Here is a 27890-nt window from a genome sequence, read left to right as displayed (position 1 = left end):
TGTCGTTCCATGAAATTCCAGCTGCCACTGGTGGTCGGTAGAGGTGGCTTGCAGTAATTAGGCGGGATAATTGGTCTCCTAATACATCTTCAAACTACACTAGAATATGCAGCCGTCGTTTACGACACGAAGATTTCATAGAATATAAGAAGCGGCGGCTTACGAAGGATGCAGTAGCGTCACTCTTTGCAGACTACCCTTCACGTTTGCAGTCCAAGGTAACAATTGAATCAAGCATGGCAAGTATCCCTAAACGTGACCATGCTGCGTCCGAACAGTCAACGAATGCATGTAGTACCAGTCGCAATGCTGCCTCGCGATCGCCGCCATGTGCATGCAGCGCTGACATTAGGTCCCGAAGCTGAAGAATCTGAGCCCACAGACACTACATGCGCTACCGGCGAAACAACCGACAATCATTTTGTACATTCCCACTGGAAGCAGCTTAGTGACATTTCATGCTATTTAGCGCATGAACTCATGGCTGGCTTATAGTGTGCTACACCAGTAGACGGTAGCACGCATCGGGGAACTTTAAGCGCCCAAGCTTTCAGTATTAGCTCTTGGCAAATGCTGCTTTCGAAAATCTACTTTCAGACAGTCAATAACCGACTCTCAGCCAAGCGAACGTAATGGTGACAAAACAATTTTCCGCGCATCACTGGCATGCGCTCTCTGGAATCGCGTTAGCAGACGCGCGAGCGTCTCGAGCTAAAGACACATGCCTTCGAAATGGGCTGGTTGCCCAGAACAAGTGCTTCGTGATTCCAGTTTATAAGTTTTCATTATACTTTAAACAACCTGAATACAGCCGAAAACTGAACCATATAGCAGCTTTGAATGCAGCCACGGCATTCGTTACCGCGAGCGACGACGCGACGTCTGGTCTACTTCGGTGGCGGCGCCCAGCGGCTAAAAGCCGCACTAACGCCGACGGTCGGTTCTCATTGCGCTCCGCTCCTTCGCCCAGGCACAGAAAAACAGAGGAGGCGCTGGCCTAAGCAGCTTCGCTGTTAAAAAATTCATCTAGGAGTGTTTCTGTAGATAATATTTATCTCCATATAACCTGCTGCGCCAGTGTTCTAATTCGTGTAATATACGTAGTCTGATGTGAGCTTTAAGTTGCTCACTTTATTTTAGGCCAGGATATGTCCGACACTACATTTAAATAAAAAGAAACATGCAACGTTAATGTAATGACACGTTCCAATGTTCGAATTGTAACTGGAATGCATTCCTTTCGCATTAAGGGAACTGTGACGGGAACTGTGAGAAGGAACGAGGGACAAGCTTTCGTTCCTGTCTTAGAGGAATGTGTACAACACAATACTGCCGTGTACTTAGATTTAGGTGTACTTTAGTGAAACCCAGGTGGTCGACATTTTCGGAACCCTCCACTACGGCGTCCCTCATAATAATTATGGTTTTGGGTCGTAAAACCCCAACAGTTATTTATTGTGTAGCGAAGCGTTGGAAGCCTGTAATGGGTCGCCCTCTCGAGCGCTTAGTATCCTCCCCCGCTCTTCTCGGACAGCACGCTCCTCGCGCTCAGAGTCGGCACCCCGCCTTGACTGTTGCAGTCGTGTATCATCGCCGAGTGCCCGCTAATAGTCTATAATTTGGTGGAGGTTGCTGGGCTTTCACAACAACCTCGGCCCTCATTCCATGCCCCTGGCTCTTCGATCCCGTACCCTGCCGCCTACGATGCCTCAAGACGCCTCCCAGCAAACGCCCTCGCCTACACCGACCTCACGTCCAGGTGTCCCTCGTATCCGCGACCCTCCTGTCTTCACTGGCGCAGATGGCACCGACTTGGAGGACTGGCTCGCGATTTACGAGCGCGGGAGTGCCCCCAATAAATGGGACGAGGCGGGAAAACTGACTAACCTGGTTTTCTACGTCGCGGGTGTGGCGGGCTTGTGGTACAACCACCACACATCAGATTTTACGACGTGGTCCGACTTCAAGACCGCCATTATCAATGTGTTTGGCCGCCCTACCGTTCATAAGCTGCAGGCCGAACAGCGTTTGCGTGAACGCGCTCAGCAGTAAAACGGAAAGGCGCGCTGGTCCTTGTGAACTTTTCGTCTGTGTCTTTGTGTTGCGTGCGCAATATTATCATTATGCGCTCAGCAGGCCGGTGAATCATTCACCAGTTACATTGAAGACGTCCTCGATTTCTATAAGAAAGCCGACGCCACCATGTCCGAATCTGACAAGATCCGACACATCCTGAAAGGCATCAACGACGACGCCTTCACCATGCTGCTCGCCAAGAACCCCAGCACAGTGGCAGAGGTCATAGCGCTCTGCCAAAGCTATGAGGAGCTGCGCCAGCAGCGATCGATGACCCGTCGCTCTCCATCACGCGACGCCGAGCTCGCTGGCTTGTCGACCATATCCGACCGTTCCGCGTTGCTTGCAGAGATGAAGACATTCGTGCGCGAGGAAATCGCGCGCCAGTTCTCTCTGCTGGACTTTGCTCGCCCGCAGTACGTTCAACAGCCATCGACCACACTTCTGCCTCCACTCCGTCGAGCAATTGAGCAAGAAATCGCAGAGGTCATGCCGAAGTACCACCAGCACCATACGGCTCCTGCACCCTTGAGTTACGCCCAAGTGGTCGCAAGAACGCCCCCAGCAATCCCTACGGCTGCCCCACACATTTACACAGAAGCCTCCGCTCGACCTCACTCTTTCGAAGCGGATGTACCGGTAACCTGCGCCGACGTCACGCACAGGCCACGACTGCAGCCCACCATCCAGTCCTATCAGTTGCCGCCCCGTCAATCCCGTCCTGCACCATAGGCGGGCCCTGCCCCAGCGAACCGATGGCGCACACCTGACAACCGCCCCATATGCTTCGCATGCGGTTAAGCTGGCCACGTGACACACTATTGCAATCGTGTGCAGCCGCCTAAAGTCGCGTCGCCTGCCACCAGCCAGTTGAACCGCCCATATTACGACTAGAGCACTGCACGGGCCGTGATTTTCGGCCCGGGCCCTGCCCGGGCCCGGAACTCGTTCACGTTTACCCGCCCGAGCCCGGCCCGGTGATTCAATACGCGACCCGAGCCCGGCCCGAACCCGAGAAAAAATTTCGCCTACCCGGCCCGGCCCGGCCCGATGGCAGATCAGGCCCGACAGAGGCCCGAGCCAATAATATAGGTGGTGTTGCCAGAACATAGAATCTACAGCAAAGTGGTTTAAGTAGCAAATATCTACGCTTTGTTGGCGAATATTTAGCTAACAATTCTACTTAAACCTACGGTAATTTCGTGTAAAAACGGGCTCACGGTGGAAATAGTTTAGGACATACTGGGTACAATGAACGTTTGTTCTGCAATGGTATAATATAACTTTTTTTCTTTTTCTTTGCTAATGCAATGGGGATTGTCAAGAGCGTTTTGTAGCAGATATTGCAGCAAGGAAAGTGATTTGCAGCATGAGTTCAGTTTCGATAGGAAGTGCAATAGAAACAGAGGAGACAGAGAACGCAACGCTCTCATTGCGCTCTTTACTTAAACTTAAAACATGCTCTAACGACAAAGCAAATCATGCACCCTTCTGGATATGTAACACATGTCTTCAGCATGGTAGTACTTTGCCACAGCAAGATGGAGGAAGAAAGCCAAGTTTATTACCTTGCTGTATGTACACTAACCTAGATAAAAATTATAACGAACCGTGTGCACCACGTGTACTTTTAGAAATACGTATAGACAGCCGAAAGGACGAAAAAAGTATTTGTGGTAGCATTCTTTTCATATATCATATATATTTAATATATCATCACGGCTACTATATACAGTCCATAAGTCTTTTGTGGCATATTTTATAGTTTATTTCTTCACGTGTTATTGTGCAAAAAATCAAATTATCAGAGATTACGGCTTTAAGCACGCCATCCGCCGTTGTATCACATATCCTGCCACGCTAAAGTTTCTCGCACTGCATGCGCTAGCCGCAGGGGTGCACATCTGCCTTGCGAAATGTGAAGGCGTCGGCAGTCGTTGTTCTTAACTTCCACCACTGGAGCAAATTTAGGATGCATTTGTGGACCTCTGCAGAATGAATGTAGCTGTGCAGCTTATCCCTTCATTTGTATCGTTCCCGAACGTCGTGACACTCTTCAGTATCACCTATAAAACTCCTCTTTGGGGGCTTCTGCTTGCAGTTTTCAGCAGTGTATGTTATGCACGGCTTGCACCGCGCTTTTCTTTTCTTCCGTATCATAATGTTCTATGCCTTCCTAACGATGTTGTACTGGTAGAAGTGACCACTGCACTACGCGGGTAGGGCTGGCAGGAGGTGGACGAAGCGATTTAGATCTATTTTCTGTGTTTGTTACAGTTTGGTAATAAAGGCGCGAATAAGCTTCTCGACGCTTACTCATTGGATGTCTATATGGTTCGAGCTAAAGGGACATCACGCGGCACGGAATTCGTAATTGTCTTTTTTCAAGCCTGATATTTCGTCAAGCGAATATATTTTGCCTCACGCCATATGCTGTTTGAACCTATGCTATTCTGCACATTCCAACGGTGTTGTGGCAGTGTCACGTAGCTCTCACACCAGGGCCGTATAGCCAGGAATTTTTTTCGGGGGGGGGGGCACTTGCTGAAAGCCTTGACTTATATATATTTGAGAAAAACGCCTAGTTTCATTATTTATTTTCGATAAAACACCATGTGTCATCAAAATTTCAGGGGGGGGGGTCCCTGGGCCCACCCCCCCTGGCTACGGGCCTGTCTCACACTATACCTGTATAGCGCAGCAGAAGACCCAAACACGCGCCCCGTGGGCCTCTTCCTAATGGCCCGCGGCCCGCACATGACGGTCTTCGTCCCAATTTTTCATTTTCTTTATAAGTATGTTCTTAAGCTACACAGGCATGGCAGGTCTAAAGCTCTTTTGTCGTCAGGCATCCCCTGCTGCCACCATGTGTTGATACTTAACCGTGAAACAAAACTCTATTTCAAAATCGGCGTCCTGATTTTACTCATGTTGAAGATAGGTATCGGTATGTTGTTGGAATCCTGCCGCCAAATACACTTCAGAAACGACCCATGTGTAACATATGGGAAAGCTCTTCTTTTAAATGGCAACGCTGGCTGATATTTGGTACGACCTAGCCCCTCTACCCCCCCCCCCCCTCGCGCTTTTAGCTGCGTTACTGTCCGGGCCCTTGCGGGAGTAAATTTTCGTGAATGCGGCCCGTTAGCTGAGGTGTGTTTGAGATCCCTGATATAGCGTAAAAAGGCGAAAGTTCAAATGTTAAAGGGACCGACAACTGCCCAGAATATGAAATGAGTTGACTACATTGATGTAAAGATTGTCCGTCGCATTGGCTCAAACCAACCCTGTTTTTCTCGTGAGAGATGGATTTATATTTTTATTTCTTAATTGAAAGTCGCGAAAAATCACCTGTGGCGCCTCTGGCGGCAAAAACATGAATGATCCGATGAAGACGCCCACGTGACCGTTGATTGCTGTACGCGGTCGACAATTTTTTTGTTAGTATTGAAATAGTGTTCGTTTCTTTATATTAGAAGGTATTACTCCATAATAATGCACATATAGGCCTGCGTTAGTTGTATGCATTAAAGCGGCGCTGCCTTCGCGTGACGTAATGATCCCATGCTCGTCAGCGCGTCTTCAGCAACTTTTCAGCGTGCTCATGCAACCGTGCACGCTGTTTCCAGGTCGCTAAGATTTTGGAGCGATATAGTTTTGCTACCTACACCTCGTCTCAGAAATGACGCGTGCTGCTACTCGGCGCGGCCACGCATATGCGTAGTGACGTTTTCGATGACTTGGCTTGGCTCGTGCATCGAGAGAGTAAAGACGCCAGGATAAGCCACCCATGACATAGGCGCTGGCAACCTTGGACGCATGCGCACACAACGCGGTACAAATACAGGGAAGATGTATAATGCCACATCATCTCATTGTAACAGCTTGTTATTTTCAAAAATAGTTGAAAAGCTATAAATAAAGGTGGTTATGCATAGTTACAGGAACTCCTGCGAAAGCAGAACAACGATAGCTTTCACAAATCGCGAAAAGGGCTGGCGGCATCGCTACCAATTCTCAGCGTTGCTCGAGGAAAGCTGCATCCGTGTTTAGAGCCTTTCAGATCGAAAAATACTTCTTGTAAAATAACTACCTGCTTTTGGGATTAACTATACTGCAGCTCTAAACACTGCGAAGAGTGAGCTTTCTGTCGCGTCGTAAAAAAATGGGTCGAGAAAAATCAGTTGTTGGTCTCTTTAAAAATTGGGCACGCCATGCAGGCTGTGCACGTCCATATCGCGTCACATGACCACTGGGGGCCTTGACGAAGCCATGGAAAAAAAATGTGTCTATATAGTCATCTATGTAACGAGACTCCGTGCAGTCCTTTCGTATTAGTGGAGGGCCGGAAACTTCAAAAACGTTTCCTCGCTTTGGAGCTCTGTGATCGCTCTTGCGATAAGTTGCAGGTATATATTTATTATATTACATTTATTACTGCGATTACAGCATAACATTTGGGATATAAAATCATAACGAATGCAAATAAAGCACAGAATAACGACACGTTAACTATATAAGCGCCTGGTATATCTACATTTAGCTCGCCCGTTTTAGATAAATCAAGTAGCCCCATATGCAAGGAGCAAAAGAAGTTCAGTACTTGTCTCTAATAAAATTTTTCTAAACAGCTTGCCCCACATAAAAAAAGCGTTTTTTTTTTTTCGAGAGAAAATGTGAAACATATATGTATGTATGCACAACGTATGTGGAACAAACATGAAGGGGCACTAGAAAGGAAAACAATTTCTCAATTATCAGTAAATTTCTCTTTAGCAATTCCTAAATCACCACGCTCGCCGGGACAAGACTCTTGGTAAGTGAGAAAACGCGCAAAAAGGTAAATGCGGGTGGCGACGCCCCCTTTAAAGGCCAACTCCGGCGATTTTTTGGCCATGTCAAAGTAATGGTGCTTTTATGTTCCTGAGACGCTCCTGTTACGGGCCCGATAGCAGAAATACTCGGCAAATTGGAGAATAATTTTAAATAAGCAAAAAAGCGCAACATCAAAACCGAAACCCAACCGAGTGTACTGTCTACGTATGACGTAGACGTTGTTACGAACGAACCGGAAGTCGTGCAAGGCATGCTGGTCACGCCGGCGCGGAGTATGAAAACTGTGACAGCCGGGACGACCAGCGAAGCGCCGGCTAAACCAACGCTGTCTGTCGCCTTGTGCACAGCAGACGCTCGCTGTAGCGGCCGAAGCGCCGAAGTTAGCGGTGCCCTCGGCTGCGTCACTTCCGCCGCCTTCCCAATACTGACGTCACAGACGCAATGTTGCCAATAATTGTGGGAAGCCAGGAGGGCGTTTGCAGACAATCTTTAAAATTCATTTGCAAACAATCTGCGCATGTCTCAAGCCTGTAATTTGGCATAAATGCCGGAAACGTGCAAAGGAACGTACCCAGCGAATTTCATTGAGATCCATCGACCTCGAAAAATCGCCGGAGTTGGCCTTTAATTTCGCGCAGCAGACACCGTGACATAGATTCTGACGGCGTCTAATGGGGTCTACGTAGTTCCTAATCACTAAAAATGAAGTACATTGACCTCTGAGGGGGTCATAGACTTAACATACCAAGTTTCAGGAAATTTTATAGAGCCAATGTCCCCAAATACGACAAACACAGTTTGAAATCCGTGGCGTCATGCTCGGAGATTTCGGCACGAAATTTAAAAAAATGGAATTTTGACCTTCATTTTCTTGTCTGATAATAAACTTATGATGGTGAAATGAATGACATTCGAGTTCTTATACTTCACTTCATCAGTCTAAACCGATTCAGTGCTTCATTATAGTGTCCATTTAAGAACCCAGCGAAGTCCAAGCCCGGCCCGACCCGAGCCCGCCACCTCAAACCCGGGCCCGGCCCTAAGCCCGGAGCTTCAGTCCCGAGCCCGGCCCGGGCCCGCCGTGAGAACTACTTTACCCGGCCCGGCCCGGCCCACGGGCCGGGCCGGGCCCGGGTTTCCGGGTAGGCCCGAGCCCGTGCAGTGCTCTAATTACGACCCACCTACGCCTCTGTCGCCGACGTCTTGCCCCGCTCCATCTACCCCCCGTTCACCGTCACCACGACGCCGCTCGCTGTCACCGATGCGGCCACGTCTGGTCCAACGTGACCAGGAAAACTAGTCGCCGCAGTCCACGAGGCAAGGGCTGCGATGCTATCAAACTGCGAAAGCCCTCAGCGAAGCTCATCGAACGTGATAGACGTGTTTGTGGACGGTGTTCGTGCATCTGCCCTTATCGACACTGGAGCCGCTGTATCCGTTATGGACGCAAAGCTTAGCCGAATACTGCGAAAAGTGACGACGCCACTTTCCGGGCTCTCCCTCCGTACAGCCAGCGCCCAAAGCATTCACCCTACAGCGGTGTGCACAGCCCGCGTCATGATTAAGGACGCTATGTACGCCGTCGAATTCATCATAATTCTTGCATGCTCTCACGACGTCATCCTCGGATGGGATTTTCTCTCCCGCAACGATGCCGTAATTCATTGCACACCCGCCGAAATAGAGCTCTCACCATTCTCTAATTTGACGCCGGCAGACAGTCCATCAGCTGCGAGCAAGGTACTCGTCAAAGACGACATCAATGTGCCTGCAAGCTGGCCAACGGCGGTGTCAGTCTACTGCGCCAGTCTATTCGACACCGTTGCACTCCTCTCGCCATATGACCGTGTTTGCACGAGGAAAGGCTTGCGGGTGCCTTTCGCGACCGTTCAAGTCACTCAGGGCAGGACCTCTATTTTTGTAATCAACCCCTCCCCGTACAGTGTTACGTTGGTGCGAGGGGAGTGTCTCGGCAGTGTGAAACCCCTCGAAGACGCACAAGTTATGGACGAGCCCGATGACTCGCACGGCCGAAGTTCCAGTACGCTCAGTGCTGTTTCGACGTCTGGTTCATGACCCGCTGACGTATTTGGTTCCTCCATAGCCGACAGCCTTACGCAGGTCCAGCGTTCCCAGCTTCTGAACCTGTTGGAAGAATTTCGCGCTTCTTTCGATGTTGCTCAAACTTCTCTCAGCCGCACGTCGGCCGTTACGCATGGCATCGACACTGGCGACCACCTGCCACTGCGGCAACGTCCTTATAGCGTATTACACGGCGCAGAACGCCGTGTAATCACCGAGCAAGTCGACGACATGTTTCGACGCGATGTCATTCGACCCTCTAACAGCCCCTGGGCGTCTCCTGTCATTCTTGTTGCGAAGAAGGATGGTTCTGTGCGGTTCTGTGTGGACTACAGACGACTCAACAAGATCACTCGTAAGGACGTGTACCCACTGCCGCGAATAGATGACTCGATTGACAGCCTGCAAGGCGCCGAATTCTTTTCATCTCTCGATTTGCGCTCAGGGTACTGGCAAGTACCTATGGCTGATGATGCTCGACCGAAGACAGCCTTTGTCACGCCTGACGGCCTGTACGAATTCAACGTCATGCCGTTTCGGCTGTGTAATGCGCCCGCCACCTTTGAGCACATGATGGATACCGTTCTGCGCAGCCTGAAATGGCGCACGTGCTTGTGCTACCTCGACAACGTCGTCGTGTTTGCTCCGGACTTCACTTATCTTCAACGCCTACGGCATGTTTTGACGCGTTTGAGCGACGCCAGTCTGCAACAGAACCTTAAGAAGTGCCGATTTGCAGCACAGCAGCTGACAATCCTCGGCTACGTCATGTCCAAGGACGGAATTCTTCCCGATCCAGCCAAGCTTCGGGCCGTGACCGAGTTCCCCAAACCTATTTCCGTCAAAGAACTGCGCAGTTTCGTAGGACTGTGTTCCTACTTTCGGCGCTTCAATTGAAATTTCGCGACTATCATATCGCCACTGACGAAGCTCCTCGGAAGTAACGGGCCCCTCCATTCGTGGTCATCAGAGTGCGACGACGCTTTCGCAAAGTTCCGTCGTTTGTTGACGTCTCCTCTCATACTACGCCGCTACGACCCTACGGCCCCACAGAGGTACACACAGATGCTAGCGGTGTTGGCCTTGGCGCTGTCGTTGCGCAGCGCAAACCAGGGTTCCCTGAATATGTCGTGGCATATGCAAGTCGTACGCTTACTAAAGCCGAGACCAATTACACCGTCACCGAAAAGGAATGCCTGGCGATCGTCTGGGGCCTTACGAACTGCCGACCTTATTTGTATGGTCGCCCATTTGATGTCATCACCGACCATCATGCACTATGCTGGTTGTCGTCATTGAAGGATCCCTCAGACTGCCTCGCCCGCTGGGCACTTCGCCTACAGGACTACGATATCCGCGTGATGTACAGCAACGGACGCCAGCATGCTGACGCCGACGCACTCTCGCGGTCCCCATTGCCTGACGACAATACTCCCAGTTCAGTGTCTCACAATGCCGTTTCCTCTATCGACATTCACACCATCGCTATTGAACAGCGCAAGGATCACTTGATTGCCTCACTGATAGCCTTGCTGACTGATCCATCGGCGACACCATCCACTCGCGCGGTGCGTCGTCAAGCACACCATTTCGCCGTTCGCAACGACCTCCTCCACCGACGCAATTACAGCGACGGCCGCCAGTGGCTACTCGTAATACCCCGCAGTCTGCGTTCTGACATATGTGAGTCGTTCCACTCTGATCCGCAGTGTGCACACTCTGGGGTATCGAAAACTTACCAGCGCATTCGCCAACAGTACTTTTGGCGAGGGATGTGCCGCTATGTACAGAAGTTCGTTCACTCCTGCATCGATTGTCAGCGCCGCAAAACTTCAACGCACCTGTCGCCGGCAGGTCTGCAACCTCTCCCTTGCCCTGATTGGCCGTTTGGGCGCATTGGCATCAATTTGTATGGACCACTTCCTCTAACGTTGGCTGGTAACCGCTGGGCTATTGTCGCTGTTGACCACCTTACGCGATACGCCGAAACTGCCGCCCTCCCAGCGGCTACAGCGCACGATGTTGCCTCCTTCCTGCTGCACCGATTCATGCTGCGCCACGGTCCACTCCAGGAGCTGCTCAGCGATCAAGGTCGTGTCTTCTTGTCTGAAGTCGTCGAAGCCATTCTCAAAGAGTGCAACGTTGTTCACCGGAAAACTACTGCTTACCACCCGCAGACCAATGGCCTCACCGAACGCTTTAACCGCACGCTCGGCGACATGCTCTCGATGTACGTCGCCGCCGATCACACAAATTGGGACGCCATTCTGCCTTTCGTCACCTACGCCTATAATACCGCCGCTCAGAGCACTACTGATTTCTTGCCCTTTTTCTTATTGTACGGCAGGCACCCTTCGCACACAATCGACACAATCCTTCCATACAAGCCGGATCCGTCTGAGTGTGCGCCTATTTCTGCCACAGCAAGACTTGCTGAGGAGTGTCGGGAGCTCGCCAAGACATTTGCTACGCATGACCAAGAGCGGCAAAAGAGCATTCGCGGTGACACCACCACTTCTGCACCCACGTTCCTCCCTGGAGCACTCGTATGGCTCTCGGTCCCTACCACTGCACCTGGCCTCTCTTCAAAATTACTGCCGAAATACGACGGCCCCTACCGTGTCGTCGAATGCATGTCCCCGGTCAACTACGTGATCGAACCCCTTGAACCATCTTCGGACATGCGCCGTCGAGGGCGCGACATTGTCAACGTGGAGCGCCTGAAGCACTACCATGACCCGCTCATAGTGACAAGCAGTTAGGTCGCCAGGCGGCTCCCTTTTTGTACCCGGGGTAATTGTAGTGAAGCGTTGGAAGCCTGTAATGGGTCGCCCTCTCGAGCGCTTACTAGTGGGTATTCCTCTCCCGCTCTTCTCGGACAGCACGAGGAGCGTGCTGTCCGAGCACGACTGCGACAGTCGGCACCCCGCCTTGACTGTCGCAGTCGTGTATCATCGCTGAGTGCCCGCTAATAAACGTCTTTATAATTGCATTCAAAATTTTTTCAATGATTCTGACCTTGTAATGGTGATTGATAATGACTTCATGGATGTTTAAGATTATCACTTAGTGTTTAAAGACATTTGTTTTCTTAGTAAAAATATTGGCATTGGAACATGTCACTTGACTTACGTGTTGGCCTTATATTAGCTGAGGCATATGGACACAGTAATAAGGCTGTGCTATGTCAGTTTTGGCGGGATACAAATCAGTTAACAATCATGCCTGTGTTCTTAAGTCTTGTGTTATCTTGAAATTTGCCCTGTATATTTTCTTCGGCATGTTCTTCGGCTTTACAAGTGGTAGCGCTCTCCACCACTTGTAAAGGCGTATATTGGTCATTGGCGTAAGGGTCGACCGGTAGCTTAACCAACGGCTCAATTTACGGTCCGTGAGCACGAGCGGCGTTCATGAGCACTGCATGGTAGAGACTGACCGACTAAATAGTGCTTGAGAGGATGTCCCACTGTGGTGTTACTCTTCGCTACAGCTTTATTATTCGTTTGCTTTATTTAGTTCATGAGAAAGGTTACTTGTGCACCACTTAAAAATCAAGGACTACAGGAAAAGACAGACACAAGTGCTAACTTTCAAGTGGATTTAAAGTGGTTGACATCAAATTTGTGGCTTGCACATTCTTTGTTGCAAATATTTCTTATTGCTCCAGGAAGCATGATACATGCTCCAAGATTCATGTATTCTCACTAAATAATGTAAGGGCACAGGGTAAGCCCTATACATGCCATGCATTTTTGGCCATTTTGAGGTACCGTTTTCTCAGTGACTAAAAGGGGCATCCACATAATTCATATTTTTTTTTTTCAGTTTCCCGTTCTTTTAACTGAAGCAGATTTATTGAAGTCTAATAAAGCAGATTTATTTAAGTCTAATATTAGAATTTTGGGGAATTTTTTACCACTAGGACCTAAATTTTGAGTTAATTTGCATCTGTGAAAATTTGGGACACAAAAACTGTAAAGTGTATAACTTCACTTCTGCTTCAGTAGTTATATGCATTTATGTAGAATACAAGAAAAAATTATCAACTGGCTATCTTGGAATACATAGGAAATAATGGTACCTAAGTGATAAAAAACGTGGTTTTGAGATAGAGTTTAAAGTTACAGTGGTTCCACTCCTGCGCCAACTGCGCCAAAGTGCGCCAAATTGTATTTACTGCGCCATCCTGATAATATCGACGAATTTTGCGCCAAACTGCGCCAAAGTCTCGGGTTTGGGGGCGTCTTATCACCGGCAATCGCACCGCCGGCGCGTCAGAACATGTGCAGGTCGATCTTGGGGCTGCCAATAAAGTCGCAATCATGGACCAATAATTATTCCGCTGAATAAATAGCGCTCGCGCGTGCGTTCCGAGTAAGCCACGATGCCATGCACGGTGCCGACGCAGCTTCTGTTCTGCAAGTCGGCTCGACAGCAAAACGCGCTCTCCGCAGAGGCTCGTGACGTCTAGGCCTATCGGTAGCGAGAAAGTGCGACGGCGATTCATCGGCGGACGTCGTCTGTTCCAGAAACGCTGCTGATAGCTCGTTTCAAGCGTCGCACGGCACGTAAGGAAAGCAATGTTCAGTAATAACCACATGAGTGCCGCTAAAATGTCTGTCACTTCTGTTTCCGGACATCGCGGAATGAAATCTGGGATCGCTCGCAGTAGATATATGGGACAATATCGAATTTTCCTTGCTTCGCGTTTATGGAAAGAGCACACGAACGGTGGAAACGCGTTGACACTTTTCCTCAGATATACTTTATCCATGGATCTTCATCCAGAACCGCTTTTTCGTAATTCCTTCCGCCAGCACGTCCGAGTTTGTAATCACTCTGCGGTAAATACCCCCTAAAAGGCCCTGCCCTTTCGAGCTCACGTGCTATAGGGTTCCAATTCGAATTTTTTGCTAGCTTTTTAAAAAATGTCATCTCATTAGTAAAATCACATCCCCTGGTCGGAGCAGCCGCAAATGCGCAGCTGTCAGTAGCGGGCCCGTCGCTGACGGCCCGCAGTGAAGCGGTTACGCCATGTTACACGTCCGCCCCTCGCTTTCGGGGGTCAATAGCTAACGGTTAAAAAAATGCCCCCACCTCCCCGAAGGGAATCGTGAGGAAATGCGAATGCATTTTTTGCGCCGAGAGTACATGGCGTAGTAATTTTAATGGCGTAAAGCTGGACACATCGACGCGCTCAAGTGTCTCCCTTTAGGGCGCCTCTTTCAACGAAAGCTATACGTGCATTCGTAATCACCTCAGGAATGTTGCCACCGCCTTCAATGCAGCACAAACGCGTTTAGAACGCGCTGTTTTCAGGCTGTGCCAAGGCAGCACAAACGCTACAAACGCGTTTCAAACGCACTGCATTGAGGCGGTGGCGCAGGGAGGAGAGAGAGCGAACGGCGAGAGAAGGAGCGGCGAAGCACTGCACCTACCCTCTCCTACACTCTCTCGCACCACATGCTCCGGTTGCTAGGGGCGAGGATAAGCGCGCGCGCCCGCATCTGTTGCTATGGGAGAGCAACAGATGCATTCGCATTTAAAAAACTAAGTTTCGCTTAAGAGCGAAGCAACAGATGCATTCGCATTTAAAAAACTAAGTTTCGCTTAAGAGCGAAGCAACGAATGCGATACCAAAAAAAATGTATTGTGAAACGAAGTAAGACTAGCAGCTAACTCTTTTGGATCCGATCTCGCGTAACTCAACAAAACGCTGGTTTAAGGGAATATGGACCCTCCAAGAACCGAAGCGTTTTCTTGCTCTGAGTTCTCTAAACGCGAAGTAAGCGTTGAGAGCACAGCAAGTTTATGAGCCGTCTCCTGCTGCCTCGAGATAGCGCGCGCGCAAGCGACTGCGCCCTTCGAACGATGCGCCCCCCCCCCTTCCGCTCCCCTGGCGTCCCTTCATGCTCCTTACGAAAGACGGGCGGGGCGTTTCCTCTCTGTTTGATGAGCAATCGACGGCAGGCCCGCACGCGGGAAGATGTTATCTCATGCGCTGTCCGTGCGGCGGAGACAGATGGCCGGCTAGTTTAATCTCCGCTTCAGCCGCGTTCGTCGCCAGCGCTCGCGAGCTTTTACCCGCGGCTAGAATGCGCGTGGTGATGTTATTAATTTGGACTTTATACGGAAAGTTACGGCAACGGCGACGGCAAAAATCCGCCGAGAGTGTCCATATAATTGCTATCGCAAGGGTCAATGTACGGGTCAGATTTTGCGCCCCCCCCCCCCTCTTAGGTGATTAGGGGGGGCAAGGCGGCCGCCCCCCCTGCCCCCCCCCCTCCCCCCTGTGCGCACGCCTATGCTCCTGAGATGATTTTTTCCATGAGATTTGCAATGAATCAAAATATTTCTAGCCTTCATAAGAGCCCCATAGTAATACTCAGGTGCTTGAATGTTAATGCAATATGCTTCTGTATTGCACTCCAGGATATAAAATTCGCTGCTCCAAAGTGCTCCCAGATGCAAAATTATCTGCTCCAAAGTGCTCCAAGATGAAAATTTTGCTGCTCCAAAGTGCTCCAAAACGGAAATTTTGCTGCTCCAAAAATTGCTCCAAATCAGAAGTCCTCGGTAGCATCACTGAAGTTAGAAAATAGCTGAAAAGCAAACATGCTTTGCCACAAACACCGTTCAACTATTTCATTTAGTAGCCACGAGCTTGGTAATGATTGCCAAAATCAATTTCTCACTTTCGAGCCTCTCGTCTTGCTTGCCTTGCTGCTTTTGTGAGCTGTCCTGCAGCTCTCTGCAATGTATCGTCAATCGTGGTTAACTTTTTCCAGCAAATTGACTGTATTTTGATCTAGTTTCAATCCTGATTATTTCAGAATTTTGGTTTATATGGGTCTCATACACTACCAAAACGCTGACGGATGCTGTGTATGTATAAGGAAAACAGCGCTAGCTTCAACAGAAAAGAACAGACAATAACACATCTAGCTCTAACCTATGTGGCTGCAGAAAACTTTGCGGAGCTGAAATGTGTACACTGTAGATCATCATTGGCAGCGTGACTTGCCCAGGGTTCTTCACCACGTATTTTCATGAAAACATCGCGTTTCAAGAGAAAGAATCAGATTTATCTTGTCACAGAAGGCCAGGCTTGTACACTGATGCACGAAACATGCGAAGGCGCAGTGTTTATTTCTTCTCGGAGCATTAACAATCGGTCTAGCACATCCAAACAGGGGAGCTAGCGGCTGCAGTTAGTGGTCTGCTAACTCTTCTCGAGGGGGTGTTCTCCGGACATCCGCTTGATGGCGCGGCAGCCTATGGGCATTGAGACTATTAGCATGCGGGGTATTCTGGTATATGCAGAGTTGTTTGCGGAGTACTGGGTTACCGGACGATGGTATCCACATTTCATGACGCTTCGTGCAACCAACAATTAATTATAGGTGCATTCTTTGTTTTTGCTGAGTGACTGTGACGAAAAAAATGTTTGAAAAGGCAATGAATTTGGAACTACATTGCTGCCGAGAATTTACACCAGCAAAGTAGAATACGTTAGGTTTTGCAACAAATCTGTGTTTGGCTGGTTCACCTTAGCGCCACCTGGTAGCCACACTTATCCGGCCTCTTAACATTTACTGATATGGTATCCGGGTATGCTAAAGCAAAGAAGTGTGTGAACAAACTAAAATTCTATAATGTTGCCTTTGCAGGTTTGCGTGATGATACAAAGCACTTTGCAAGATACGAGCAAGTTTGGCTACTTCGGCAACATGCTGAGAAAAATATGAGTCTAGTTTCGCAGCCGATGTTTGTTTGGCCTGTCTGGTGCAGCGGAGCTGGGAGTCACTGCTCATTGCAAGTCACTCTGTGGTCTGATGTCACTAAAACTTTTGCTACACTTCCAACACAGTGACGATGGTGTCGGTTGCGCTAGTGATGGGTCTCAGTTGTGAGAATGAGCGTTTAGGCACACTTCGTAAGCGAATTAAAATATATTCTAAATGTTTGCTGTGTCCAGCACTTCGTGCTGAGTGTCCTAGCAGACAGAGGAAGCCTGCAGCAGGCTTTTTATTGCCACAAAATTTGGTGTCTCCACCCCTTTAATAGGAGGAAGTGGAGTGGTTTAATACATAGACGTGGGTAACGTAGCTTGTAAAACATCTTAAAACATACATGTGCAGTCAATATAGAGAGCGAGAAAGCAGACACAGTAAGGTGCAAAACAGAGAAATTGAACATCAATTGCACATGCACCTATCGCCTAGCTTTGCATAATGTTTTGGGACGTTAAACCCCAACAATTATTATATAATTAGATTTGCATAATGCAGCCTCATTGAGATACATAAGCTGTTTTTAAGGGAGAAGTTCAGGGGAAGATAGAAGCATGAAGAGATGAAAAATTCATGAACACGGGGCTTCGCTGGAGCCGACGTGTCGGCATGCGGACTTCATGCCGCAACTTCATTCAATGTTTCACTTTAGTGTCTCTTTGAAATGGACAAAAAAACAAAAACAAATCGCCTGGGGGCAAACTGTGTCAGTGTAGCATTGTTAGCACAATCACAGAAAGTGCTTATAGAGATGAAAAATTTCTGAACACGGGGCGTCGCTGGAGCCAACATTTTGACAAGCAGACTTGTCTTCTTCAAGGCCGCAACTCAAGGCTTCAAGGCTGCAACAAGTTACAACTTTGAGCAATGGAACAGCAGACTTAGCAGTCGGTAATGTTTTTATGTTCCGAAAGGTGCTAGGGGCGCTGGTGCTTTGTTGTCCCTCAGAGTGCTCCCTCAGAAACACTGTGGTTGCTTTCGTTATTTAATGGTTTATGCGACAGATGGCACTGATCACCTTTACAACTTTCTTGCTCTGCCTGCTCGCACAATCACTGCATTTGTTCTCCCAGTTGCCCTACCACGGTGGTCTAGTGGTTATGGCGTTCAGACTGCTGACCTGCAGGTCGCGGGACCGAATCCCGGCCGCGGCGGCTGCATTTTCGATGGAGGCGAAAATGTTTGAGGCCCGTGTACTTGGATTTAAGTGCACGTTGAAGAACTCCAGGTGGTCGACATTTCCGGAGCCCTCCACTAAGGCGTCTCCCATAATCATATCATGGTTTTGGAATGTTAAACCCCAGATATTATTATTAGTTCTCCCAGTCTTCGCAAAGTGGCAGCTTGTCATAGCTTGACATCACGGTCTACCTTGCCTGTATCGCTCAGACATGGGAGGCTGCTTTCGTGGAATTGTCGCAGGCGCATGTCATTGGCAAATCAAATGCCGTAGTAGCTTTTGGGTGTCTCTACGTTACAATTTTAGATTTCCAAGGTTAAAAAAATCACTTTCTCGAAACTAATTCGAGCGCGGTCATCACTTCGTTAAACAAGTTTCAACTGTATGTACAACACAGTATAAAACAATAAAACAGTATTCATATACTGTAGAATAAAGTTTCAAGAGAGAAAGTAAAAGTAACATATTAAATCAAATAGTGAAATAGTAATAAAAGTAGCTGAAAAGTGCAACTATGACATGGCAGTAAGCAGTACATTATCCCTCATTATGCCCTTTGCCTAAAAAATATGAATCAGTTTGGACAATAAAACTATAGGAGCAACTGATAGCTTTTTAAATGTGAGGGGCAAAACGTTCACGTAAAAACAAAACTCGTCATATCATTTTGTTCACTAGTACTGTGGAATCTTACAAGATTTTGCTTAATACATTTCTCAATATTTTTAAGAATTCTTTTCCTTGCCATTGTCTCACAGGAACAGTACACTTTCATTCAGTTTGTGATGGCATATTCATCTGAAATTAGATATGACCAAAATGATGGCAGTGGAGGTGTTGACGGCGGCACCAATTTGGTGCTCAACTGCTGGTGACGCACTTGCAGCTATGGACAGTTTTTGCGGCTTCATTGCAAAAATGCCCAGTTGTGCAAGAAAACGGCAGCTTTTTTTTTTTTCTAACTTCCAGAAGTGCTTTCTTTTTTTTTTCAGACATTTAGTCGCTGAATAAAAGTGCATTGGCCGCGGTTCGTGTGATGTGGATTGATGACACAGCAGTATCACTTGACGTAGCACAAAGCTTTTTGATTGAGTTTGGCACCTTACAGAGCAGTTTTCTTTTGTGAATTATGTTGTTTCTGAAAGAACTGATTTTAATTTATTGTTATTTCTACAGGGCTTTTCAGTGGAGGATTCATCCGATGCTGGGGATAATGACGTGGTTGGTTCATATTGGCGCAATCAAGTGCCACTAAGGGTATCCAGTTTGAATGCTGGGTTGGAGCCTTTAAGCCGTAAGTTGAATTCTTTGAACTTCTGAATGCCTGTAAATTTATGCCTTTTATCAAGATACTTTAATAGCTTTTATTGGCCTTGAAACTTCGGTGTTAGTTCCACATAGAGCCAGTGCTGGCTGCTAGGTGCTCCACAGTGTGCAAAAGAGCATTCATCCCGAGTAAATGATCATTATGAAGGCCTTGCTCCATTGCCATTGGATCCGCAGCGGACAGTGCTTGCAATCTTGCTGCGGCTTGTAATAAAGCACTTATATTCCTCAACACAACTAACTTCAGTACAGTTAGGTCTTTCTTTAATCATAATGCATCTAGTTTTTGTGGAACTTTTGGCTGTGAAAAGCAACTATGCCAGACGGACTAGCCACCTCGCAGAGACAATAGACCTCTCCCTGTTTGCAAACAGTTGTGACGTCACTGGGAGCGCCCCACCCACAAGTCCCACCCATGGTGCAGGTGCTGGTTGGCAATAACGCTCCTCCGGCGGGATCTCTCTGCATAGCAGCACTGCGCGTGTATGCGTTCCTTCGATAGAAGTTTCTACCAACCGCTATTTTCTGAACTCACAACTGTTAAAAGGAAGAGTCACTGCCTATAATGCACGATTCTGTTAGGTCAACATATGATTTGCTCGTTGTGGATGCCAGCCATACACAAATCTTATGCCCTTCGAAAGCGAACGTTGTACATTTTAACGACGACTGGCGTTTGGAGAAATATTAGCATAGCATGGATGTGAACATGCTCAATTTCCATCCCGGCATCTGCGCTGCAGTTTTAAACGATGCACAGCATTAGCGGCAACATGGTTTTGAGCTACTGTGCTCTAGGTCACGGATTAGATTCTCTCTCACAGCCCAAAATTCTGATTGGAGATGAATATATATAAAAAAAAAGAGAGAGAGAGAGACTAAGAAGGAAACACTCGTTGGCGTGCGTTTGGTTCATATTAACGAATCCCCATGAAAATTAAGGCGAAGTTCTCCCCTAAAGCGTTCCTCATAACCCAGTGAGCAGTTTTGCGATATTAAACACAATAATTTAATCATATAAATATCAATCCCTTGCACGGTTACGTCGCTGTACCTGATGCCTACAACATGTTTGCATACTTACTTCGCTGCTTTAGACTTGATACACAAACTCGGAATGCGCACTGTCACTTCATAAAGACCGAGCCATAAAGGTAAGTTAACAAGAATATGACGAACAAGAACCTTCACTGTTTCAATTAAGACCTACTAGATCTCCGATAAAATGTGATACGCGTATGGGTTTGTGTATTCGCCGTGTCAAACCGTACATGCAGCTTCGGCAATGCTAAAACACGCTGAGAGCTCATGTGTAGACTCACCTTTCAGTCTAGACATTATGCACATTTTTTTCTTCTGCACGCAGCACAAACACCGAGATGTATGCACTCACAGATCATCGCGTTGAATTCATTTTTACCTTAACTAAAAGTCCAATCCTGATATGTCGACAACTGGTCACTGGAACTGGCCCTGTTAGACACAACGCGCGCCAATGTTTTCACAAACAAGATGCATCGCTATTCACACACCACACACAATATTGTCAGTTTCAATGTCCGCAGAAGTAACCCGATGTCGCTGCCTTCCGACACGCACTACACGCCACAGTAAATGTGAATGTGAATCTGGCCAGGCTCTTTGGTTAAAACAATTAAAAATCAACATGCCCAAAAGGTACATAAAACCTTATCATCTTGGATAGTCTTATCTAAACTTGCATCAACTTTTGCCAAACATTTTTTTTTAAGAACTGGTTTCATACACGAACTTATACTGAATAAAACCAAACAGTTTTAGTCGGAGCCAGACTGTTGTTGCAACAGGTTGTGCCTGAGGTTTTAAATGAGTTTGAAGGACACAGGAAAATGCTTAATTTTACGTATGAGGCACCCGTTCACAATGGGCTTCAGTTTTTGGACATCCATATAAATATTTTTGACAATCACGTCTGCTGGATGCGCCGTCCTCGTGCGTGAGAACAATTTGTCCCCTTTGAATTCGCTTATCCCAAAACAGTTATACGAGCATTTGCCTCTGCGAGCTTGGAATTGGCACTGAAGGAGTCTTGTTTATACACTAAGAAATCAACTTTCATTTGAAAGTTTTGTGCCTCATTTCAGCTGGATTTCCCAAGGCGACAGTTTCTTCTGTCATTGAAGCTTTGTTAAAGAAGGTTAAAGGCAAGCCTCAGAGTTCAACTTTCAAGCATAAGGAAAAGACCAGTAGTTATACTTTACTCTTGAAAAATGCCACTTAACCTTTAGGTATGTTTCCATCCTTGAAGACATTTGAAAAAAAAAAGCGAACTACACTTTTTGATATTTTAAAAATCTACAGACATTCAGAATTGTGCTGCAGCAAAAATAATCTCTATTTGGTTCTGTTTCAGAGTTGTTTTTTTTTTAGAACTACGGGCAGATCTCCCCCTGAAACTGAAACTGACATTTTGCGGAAACGAAACCTACATTTCAATCACTAAAACAAACTTCTGTTTGTGCTCAAATACACAGGACACATTTAGATTATCGTATTTACTCAAATGTACTGAGAGTTTTTTTCCAGATTTTTGCTGCCTAAAGTCAACCCTCGCGTTACAATTGAATGCCAACACTTCAGCTTTTTCTTGCTGGATGAAATGAAAAGTCGCCCCTCGCGTTACAATCGTGGTCGTGTTACAATCGAGTAAATAGGGTAGTGTGTGATAAAGTATACTGAAGCTTAATAAGATTTAGCGATGGTAATTGCGACCATTTTTTATTCAAATTGTGCAAATTTCCACATAGGGGCACACGAAGTGACATTGTGACACTGCACCAACTTGTTGTACTACCGTTGTGACAGCAATCTTTTCGTTAATTTCGTCTCCTAGATTGTTGTCTTACGGAATATAACAATAATATGGTAAAGTTCAGAGTAAAACAAAGGCTGAAATGCAAAGTGTGAGAAGTTGGTGTGCCTACAACCGAGTGAAAGCTCTGGGCACAGGGCGCTACAAGCACATGAGAGGTTTTTCCAAGAACATCCTGAACAAAGTGAAGCCTGTGTATGCAGACCTCTGTTCACACGATATATTTTGACGAAATCAGTGATTCCACTCCTGCGCCAACTGCGCCAAAGTGCGCCAAATTGTATTTACTGCGCCATCCTGATAATATCGACGAAATTTGCGCCAAAATGCGCCGAAGTCTCGGGTTTGGGGGCGTCTATCACGGGAAATCGCACCGCCGGCGCGTCGGAACATGTGCAGCTCGATCTTGGGGCTGCCAATAAAGTCGCAATCACGGACCAAGAATTATTCCGCTGAATAAATAGCGCTCGCGCGTGCGTTCCGAGTAAGCCACGATGCCATGCACGGTGCCGACGCAGCTTCGGTTCTGCAAGTCTGCTCGACAGCAAAACGCGCTCTCCGCAGAGGCTCGTGACGTCTAGGCCTATCGGTAGCGAGAAAGTGCGACGGTGATTCTTCGGCGGACGTCGTCTGTTCCAGAAACGCTGCTGATAGCTCGTTTCAAGCGTCGCACGGCACGTAAAGAAAGCAATCGTCAGTAATAACTACATGAGTGCCGCTAAAATGTCTGTCACTTCTGTTTCCGGACATCGCGGAATGAAATGTGGGATCGCTCGCAGTAGATATATGGGACAATATCGAATTTTCCTTGCTTCGCGTTTATGGAAGAGCACGGGAACGGTGGAAACGCGTTGACACTTTTCCTCAGATATACTTTATCCATGGATCTTCATCCAGAACAGCTTTTTTGTAATTCCTTCCGCCAGCACGTCCGAGTTTGTAATCACTCTGCGGTAGATACCCCCTACAAGGCCCTGCCCTTTCGAGCTCACGTGCTAGGGTTCCTATTCGAATTTTTTGCTTGCTTTTTTAAAAATGTCATCTCATTAGTAAAATCATATCTCCTGGTCGGAGCAGCCGCAAATGATCAGCTGTCAGTAGCGGGCCCGTCGCTGACGGCCCACAGTGAAGCGGCTACGCCATGTTACATGTTTGCCCCTCACTTTCGGGGGTCAATAGCTAACTGTTAAAAAAAACTCAGTTTCGCTTAAAGGAGTCCTGACACGAAAACTTTCGCCCCGCGTTTTTTTGCTGCAATGTGTTGCTGGGGGCCTGTTAGTCATAACACGGCACATCGTTTGCTGCAGCGCGCGACAGATAATTAATTACAAGCTCCTCATTACTGACACAGCCTCAGTTTCGGTTTGACAGAGCTCCAAAAACGACAAGCCGCCGGGTGCAACTATCACCACCTAGCGAGTGAAACGCTCGGTCTCGTGAGCACACAGAACAGTGACGCATTTCCGCGCGGTCTGTTGTCGTTGGGCTCATCGTCGTCTGATGGCGACGATTTTCTTGCGGCGGGGATCGAAGGAATTTTCGACGTGGCGAATCACTTCAGGTTTGACCCGCTGGCGAGGAGCGATTCGTCGGGAAGCGCGTTAAAACAGAAATGGCGGCTATGACGTCATCGTAACTTGTACCGGCTGCAAAGGTTACGTAGGGGAAGTAGGGGGGTCACCTCGGGTCACCTCCGAGGGTGTCAATGCACTAAGTGCGGCCAATAATGCTGGATCGCGCTCGCGAACTTCAAAATTCATATAAAATACCTTCCAAGCTTTATTCGCTGTCGATATTTTGCAGATGGTACACGCACATACACAGGAATCGATCCAGCAGGCTATCTCGGCCGCGAAATTTTGTGTCAGTACCCCTTTAAGAGCGAAGCAATGAATGCGATACCAAAAAATTGTATTGTGAAACGAAGCAAGACTAGCAGCTAACTCTTTTGGATCATATCTCGCGTAACTCAACAAAACGCTGATTTAAGGGAATATGGCCCCTCCAGGAACCGAAGCGTTGAAAGCACAGCAAGTTTACGAGTCGTCTCCTGACGCCTTGAGATAGCGCGCGCGCAAGCGACTGCGCCCTTCGAAAGATGCTGTCCCCCCCCCCCCCTTCCGCTCCCCTGGCGTCCCTTCATGCTCCTTACGAAAGATGGGCGGGGCGTTTCCTCTCTGTTTGATGAGCAATCGACGGTAGGCCCGCACGCGGGAAGATGTTATCTCATGCGCTCTCCGTGCGGCGGAGACAGACGGCCGGCTAGTTTAATCTCCACTTCAGCCGCGTTCGTCGCCAGTGCTCGCGAGCTTTTACCCGCGGCTAGAATGCGCGTGGTGATGTTATTAATTTGGACTTTATACGGAAAATTACGGCGACGGCGAAAATCCGCCGAGAGTGTCCATATAATTGCTATTGCAAGGGTCAATGTACGGGGCAGATTTTGCGCCCCCCCCCCCCCCTCTTAGGTGATTAGGGGGGGCGGCCTCCCCCCCTGCCCCCCCCCCCTGTGCGCACGCCTATGCTCCTGAGATGATTTTTTCCATGAGATTTGCAATGAATCGAAATATTTCTAGCCTTCATAAGAGCCCCATAATAATACTCAGGTGCTTGAATGTTGATGCAATATGCTTCTGTATTGCACTCCAGGATGTAAAATTCGCTGCTCCAAAGTGCTCCCAGATGCAAAATTATCTGCTCCAAAGTGCTCCAAGATGAAAATTTTGCTGCTCCAAAGTGCTCCAAAACGGAAATTTTGCTGCTCCAAAAATTGCTCCAAATCAGAAGTCCTCGGTAGCATCACTGCGAAATGTATGCGTGGAAAAACCCAAAGTGCGAATGAATACTTCAATGGGATGCTCTGGCAGCGTGTCCCTAAAGATGTCTATGTAGGCCTGCGCATTGTTTTGTTTGGACTATAAGATTGTATATGTTAGTTCAGCAATGGAAATAGTGGGACGCTGGATATCATAAGGCAGGCTGGTGTCGATCCTGGCTACTACACCGCAGTAGCTTGCCTCAGCAGGGACCGAACTCACTTGAACGCCAGCTGCCAGTCAGTGGCTCACGAAAAACAAGCCCGAAAAAAACGAGGAGCTGCTAAACAATCTCGCAGTGAACTCGTGGCAGCTAAGGAACGTCCCAGCTACGAGCCTGGTGTCTTTTAGGGTCCCACAACCTTCTAATGTTGTACTATATTACACGTTTGGAAAACTTCTTTCTCGTTTTCTTCAACTTCATTTTCAGTTGTTTTTTTGTTGCACAAAATGTCATAACTTGAATAAACCAATATTTTTAGATGAAACTTCCCGTGCTTCTTTATGGAACAATATTCGGTGCAATGAACTAGGATAATTGAAAACCACGAGTAACTTTTGATGTTATAAGGTTTCGACTGAAATGTAACCACCTGAAACCATACAATTTTAGGTTTTTCAGCTATACTATACTTAATATCGGCGACAGCACAGATTCTAGTTTATTTCACTGCCTGCATGTACAGCTACAATGCTGCCAAGCTATTTTTGTTTTGTATTAGAGGATCGGTACTTATGCCTGTTTGCGGGATGGGGATATTTTAAGTAATTTCAGTAAATAAATTGTGATTAGTTTCAATTTTTTTCCCTAAGATACCTGAAGTGTCTTTTTAAACAGGCCCTTTTAAAACAAACACAAAGCAATCAGATTAGGATCAAAATCTAAAGATTTCCAAAAAGGTGGCAACATACCTTAAGAAGGTAGCTTCAAGATTTGAAGTGCCGATGGTCTTTTCAGCACCCACACTGTAAAATATAAAGTATTTATGGGCGTGTAGTGAAAGGCGTAGCTGATAAACAGAGCTGAGTTTAAAATCTTATTACAAGCTTTGTGGGGTGCTCTGTGGTTGTCCGCCAAACGATCCCCTACGTGAGCATGCATGGTTCACGAAAAATGGAACTGAGTCACACTGACCGCTTTACTGTAGTCCATGTACGTGTAATGTAAACCCATTTTATCTAGTACTGTGATCCTGAAGTGAAATGGTGATGGCAAGTGAGTAGATGTCAACCTGTGATTTTGCTCAAATGTTCAACATGCCATAACGTTTGTTAAAATAGGTTTAAAATATCCATTCTTGCTGTACTGCATACAGTTCTTATTCCAGATTATTGTCATATGCTGATTTACTTAGTAACTCTCGTAGTTTAGGAAAAATCTGGCTTCTTAAAAATGCCAGGTCTCCACGGAAAGCGCAGCACAGTCACAGCGAAAGCTGGAAGAGCGGCATTTCTAGAGCCCGTTACAAACTCTCTTGGGGCTACTAATATAAGTACACTAGGAAGGTGCCCACTACGCCATAAATCATAATTTTTGTGAAGTTGGGAAGCACCCACTACGTCATTATTCGTCATTCTGCGGAGAAGCTAGGTACCAGCTACACATCTGTAAGGCATTATGTGGACTTTGTTGATGCGATGGCTGATGATGAATTACGGCTGAGCCCTTTGTAATGGGTTGGAAGCTTTAAACGACCTACTCGTTGTGCAATTCTCATTGTGTGACTCCTGGTTGTTATTTTACTCTTCTACCACGCTATATCACGATAACGTGGAAAGAGAGAGAGAGAGAGAGAGAGAGAGAGGGGGGGGGGGGACAAGAATTTTATTGAGACCCTGAAGAAATGAATCATGGTGGCCTTATGGGCTTTTTATGCAACCAATAGAAGTGCACTTGCGAAGTACCCACTGCGCTATAAATCGTCATAATTTTTGTGAAGCAGGGAAGCAGCCACGATGCCATTTTTCGTCATTCTGCGTAGGACCGTGGTACTAGGTAAACACCTTTAAGGCATTATGTGCACTTTATTGATGCTGCGCTTGATGATGATGAAACATTATCGCAGAGGCCTTTGTAATGGGTTGGAAGCATTCAACAACCCACTCGTTGCGCAATTCACATTGAATGAGGCCCGGTTACAGAATTCGCGTTTGTGTGACGCCTGGTTGTTATTTTACTCTTCTACTGTGCTATCTATCATTTGTTAATGCGGTTCCTTCCCGACATGAAGCCTGTATAGGATCTTTTTGCAAAGGAGTTTGAAGCACCGGCATGGCTCTGAGGTAGAATGGGCTCCCATGCAGAGGGCCCAGGTTCGAACCCCCATTCCATCCTGAATATTTTTTTCTTATTTCGTTTTTTTTTTCTTATTTCGGCGCGATGCGGTTACGGACACCGGCGGTGGCGGCGTACAACTACGGCGCCAAAAACGGTGCCAAAAATGGCTGTTGTTATCTCATAACATCTCTCGCTGTAAAAGGCACATGGAAGGTTTTATATTTTAAACTGCATATAGTACTAGAAAACTATTTGCATATTTGAATTCAGCACACAAACTCTGCAAGTTTTACACTCCAACCTCATTATAACAAAGTCACATCTGCCACGAAAATAACTTCGTTATATCCGAGAATTCGTTATAAACGTTTATTTTTAACACTGTATCTATTACAAGACTATTTTTCATTTACTTTGTTATAACCGACAATTCGTTATATCCATGTTTGTTATGTCGAGGTTTGAGTGTATCAAAATCAGTCAAGAATTCTTAAAACAAATTACAAAAGCAGCTCCCCCCTTAACTATGCATATGAATTACTGCCGTGTGGTATGTATGCTTTTTTATACTTTCTTCAGCACTTTGATGCAAAAGAAATTCCTTTGTGGCTAAACCAGCTAACATGGTGCTTTTTGATGAAAAAAAAGTATT

General features: G+C 47.1%; 1 protein-coding gene across 6 annotated transcripts in view; it reads left to right on the top strand.

Annotated features, from left to right (window-relative positions):
* Positions 1-27890, top strand: part of LOC119379251 (uncharacterized) — a 168989-nt gene that overhangs the window by 9245 nt on the left and 131854 nt on the right. For all 6 annotated transcript variants that reach the window (XR_007414842.1, XM_037648499.2, XM_049411916.1 and 3 more), the window contains exon 3: positions 19144-19261. Coding sequence is in view for 5 of the 6 variants with exons in the window: in XM_037648499.2 (XP_037504427.1) it covers positions 19144-19261 (118 nt within the window). In the remaining variant the exon portion in view is untranslated. The remainder of the gene's footprint in view (positions 1-19143; positions 19262-27890) is intronic.

This window comes from Rhipicephalus sanguineus, chromosome 1, assembly GCF_013339695.2.
Source record: "Rhipicephalus sanguineus isolate Rsan-2018 chromosome 1, BIME_Rsan_1.4, whole genome shotgun sequence".
In the NCBI taxonomy this organism is placed as follows: Eukaryota; Metazoa; Arthropoda; class Arachnida; order Ixodida; family Ixodidae; genus Rhipicephalus; species Rhipicephalus sanguineus.
The sequence above is the reverse complement of the archived record's forward strand: the minus strand, read 5'-3'. Positions and strand labels throughout refer to the sequence as shown.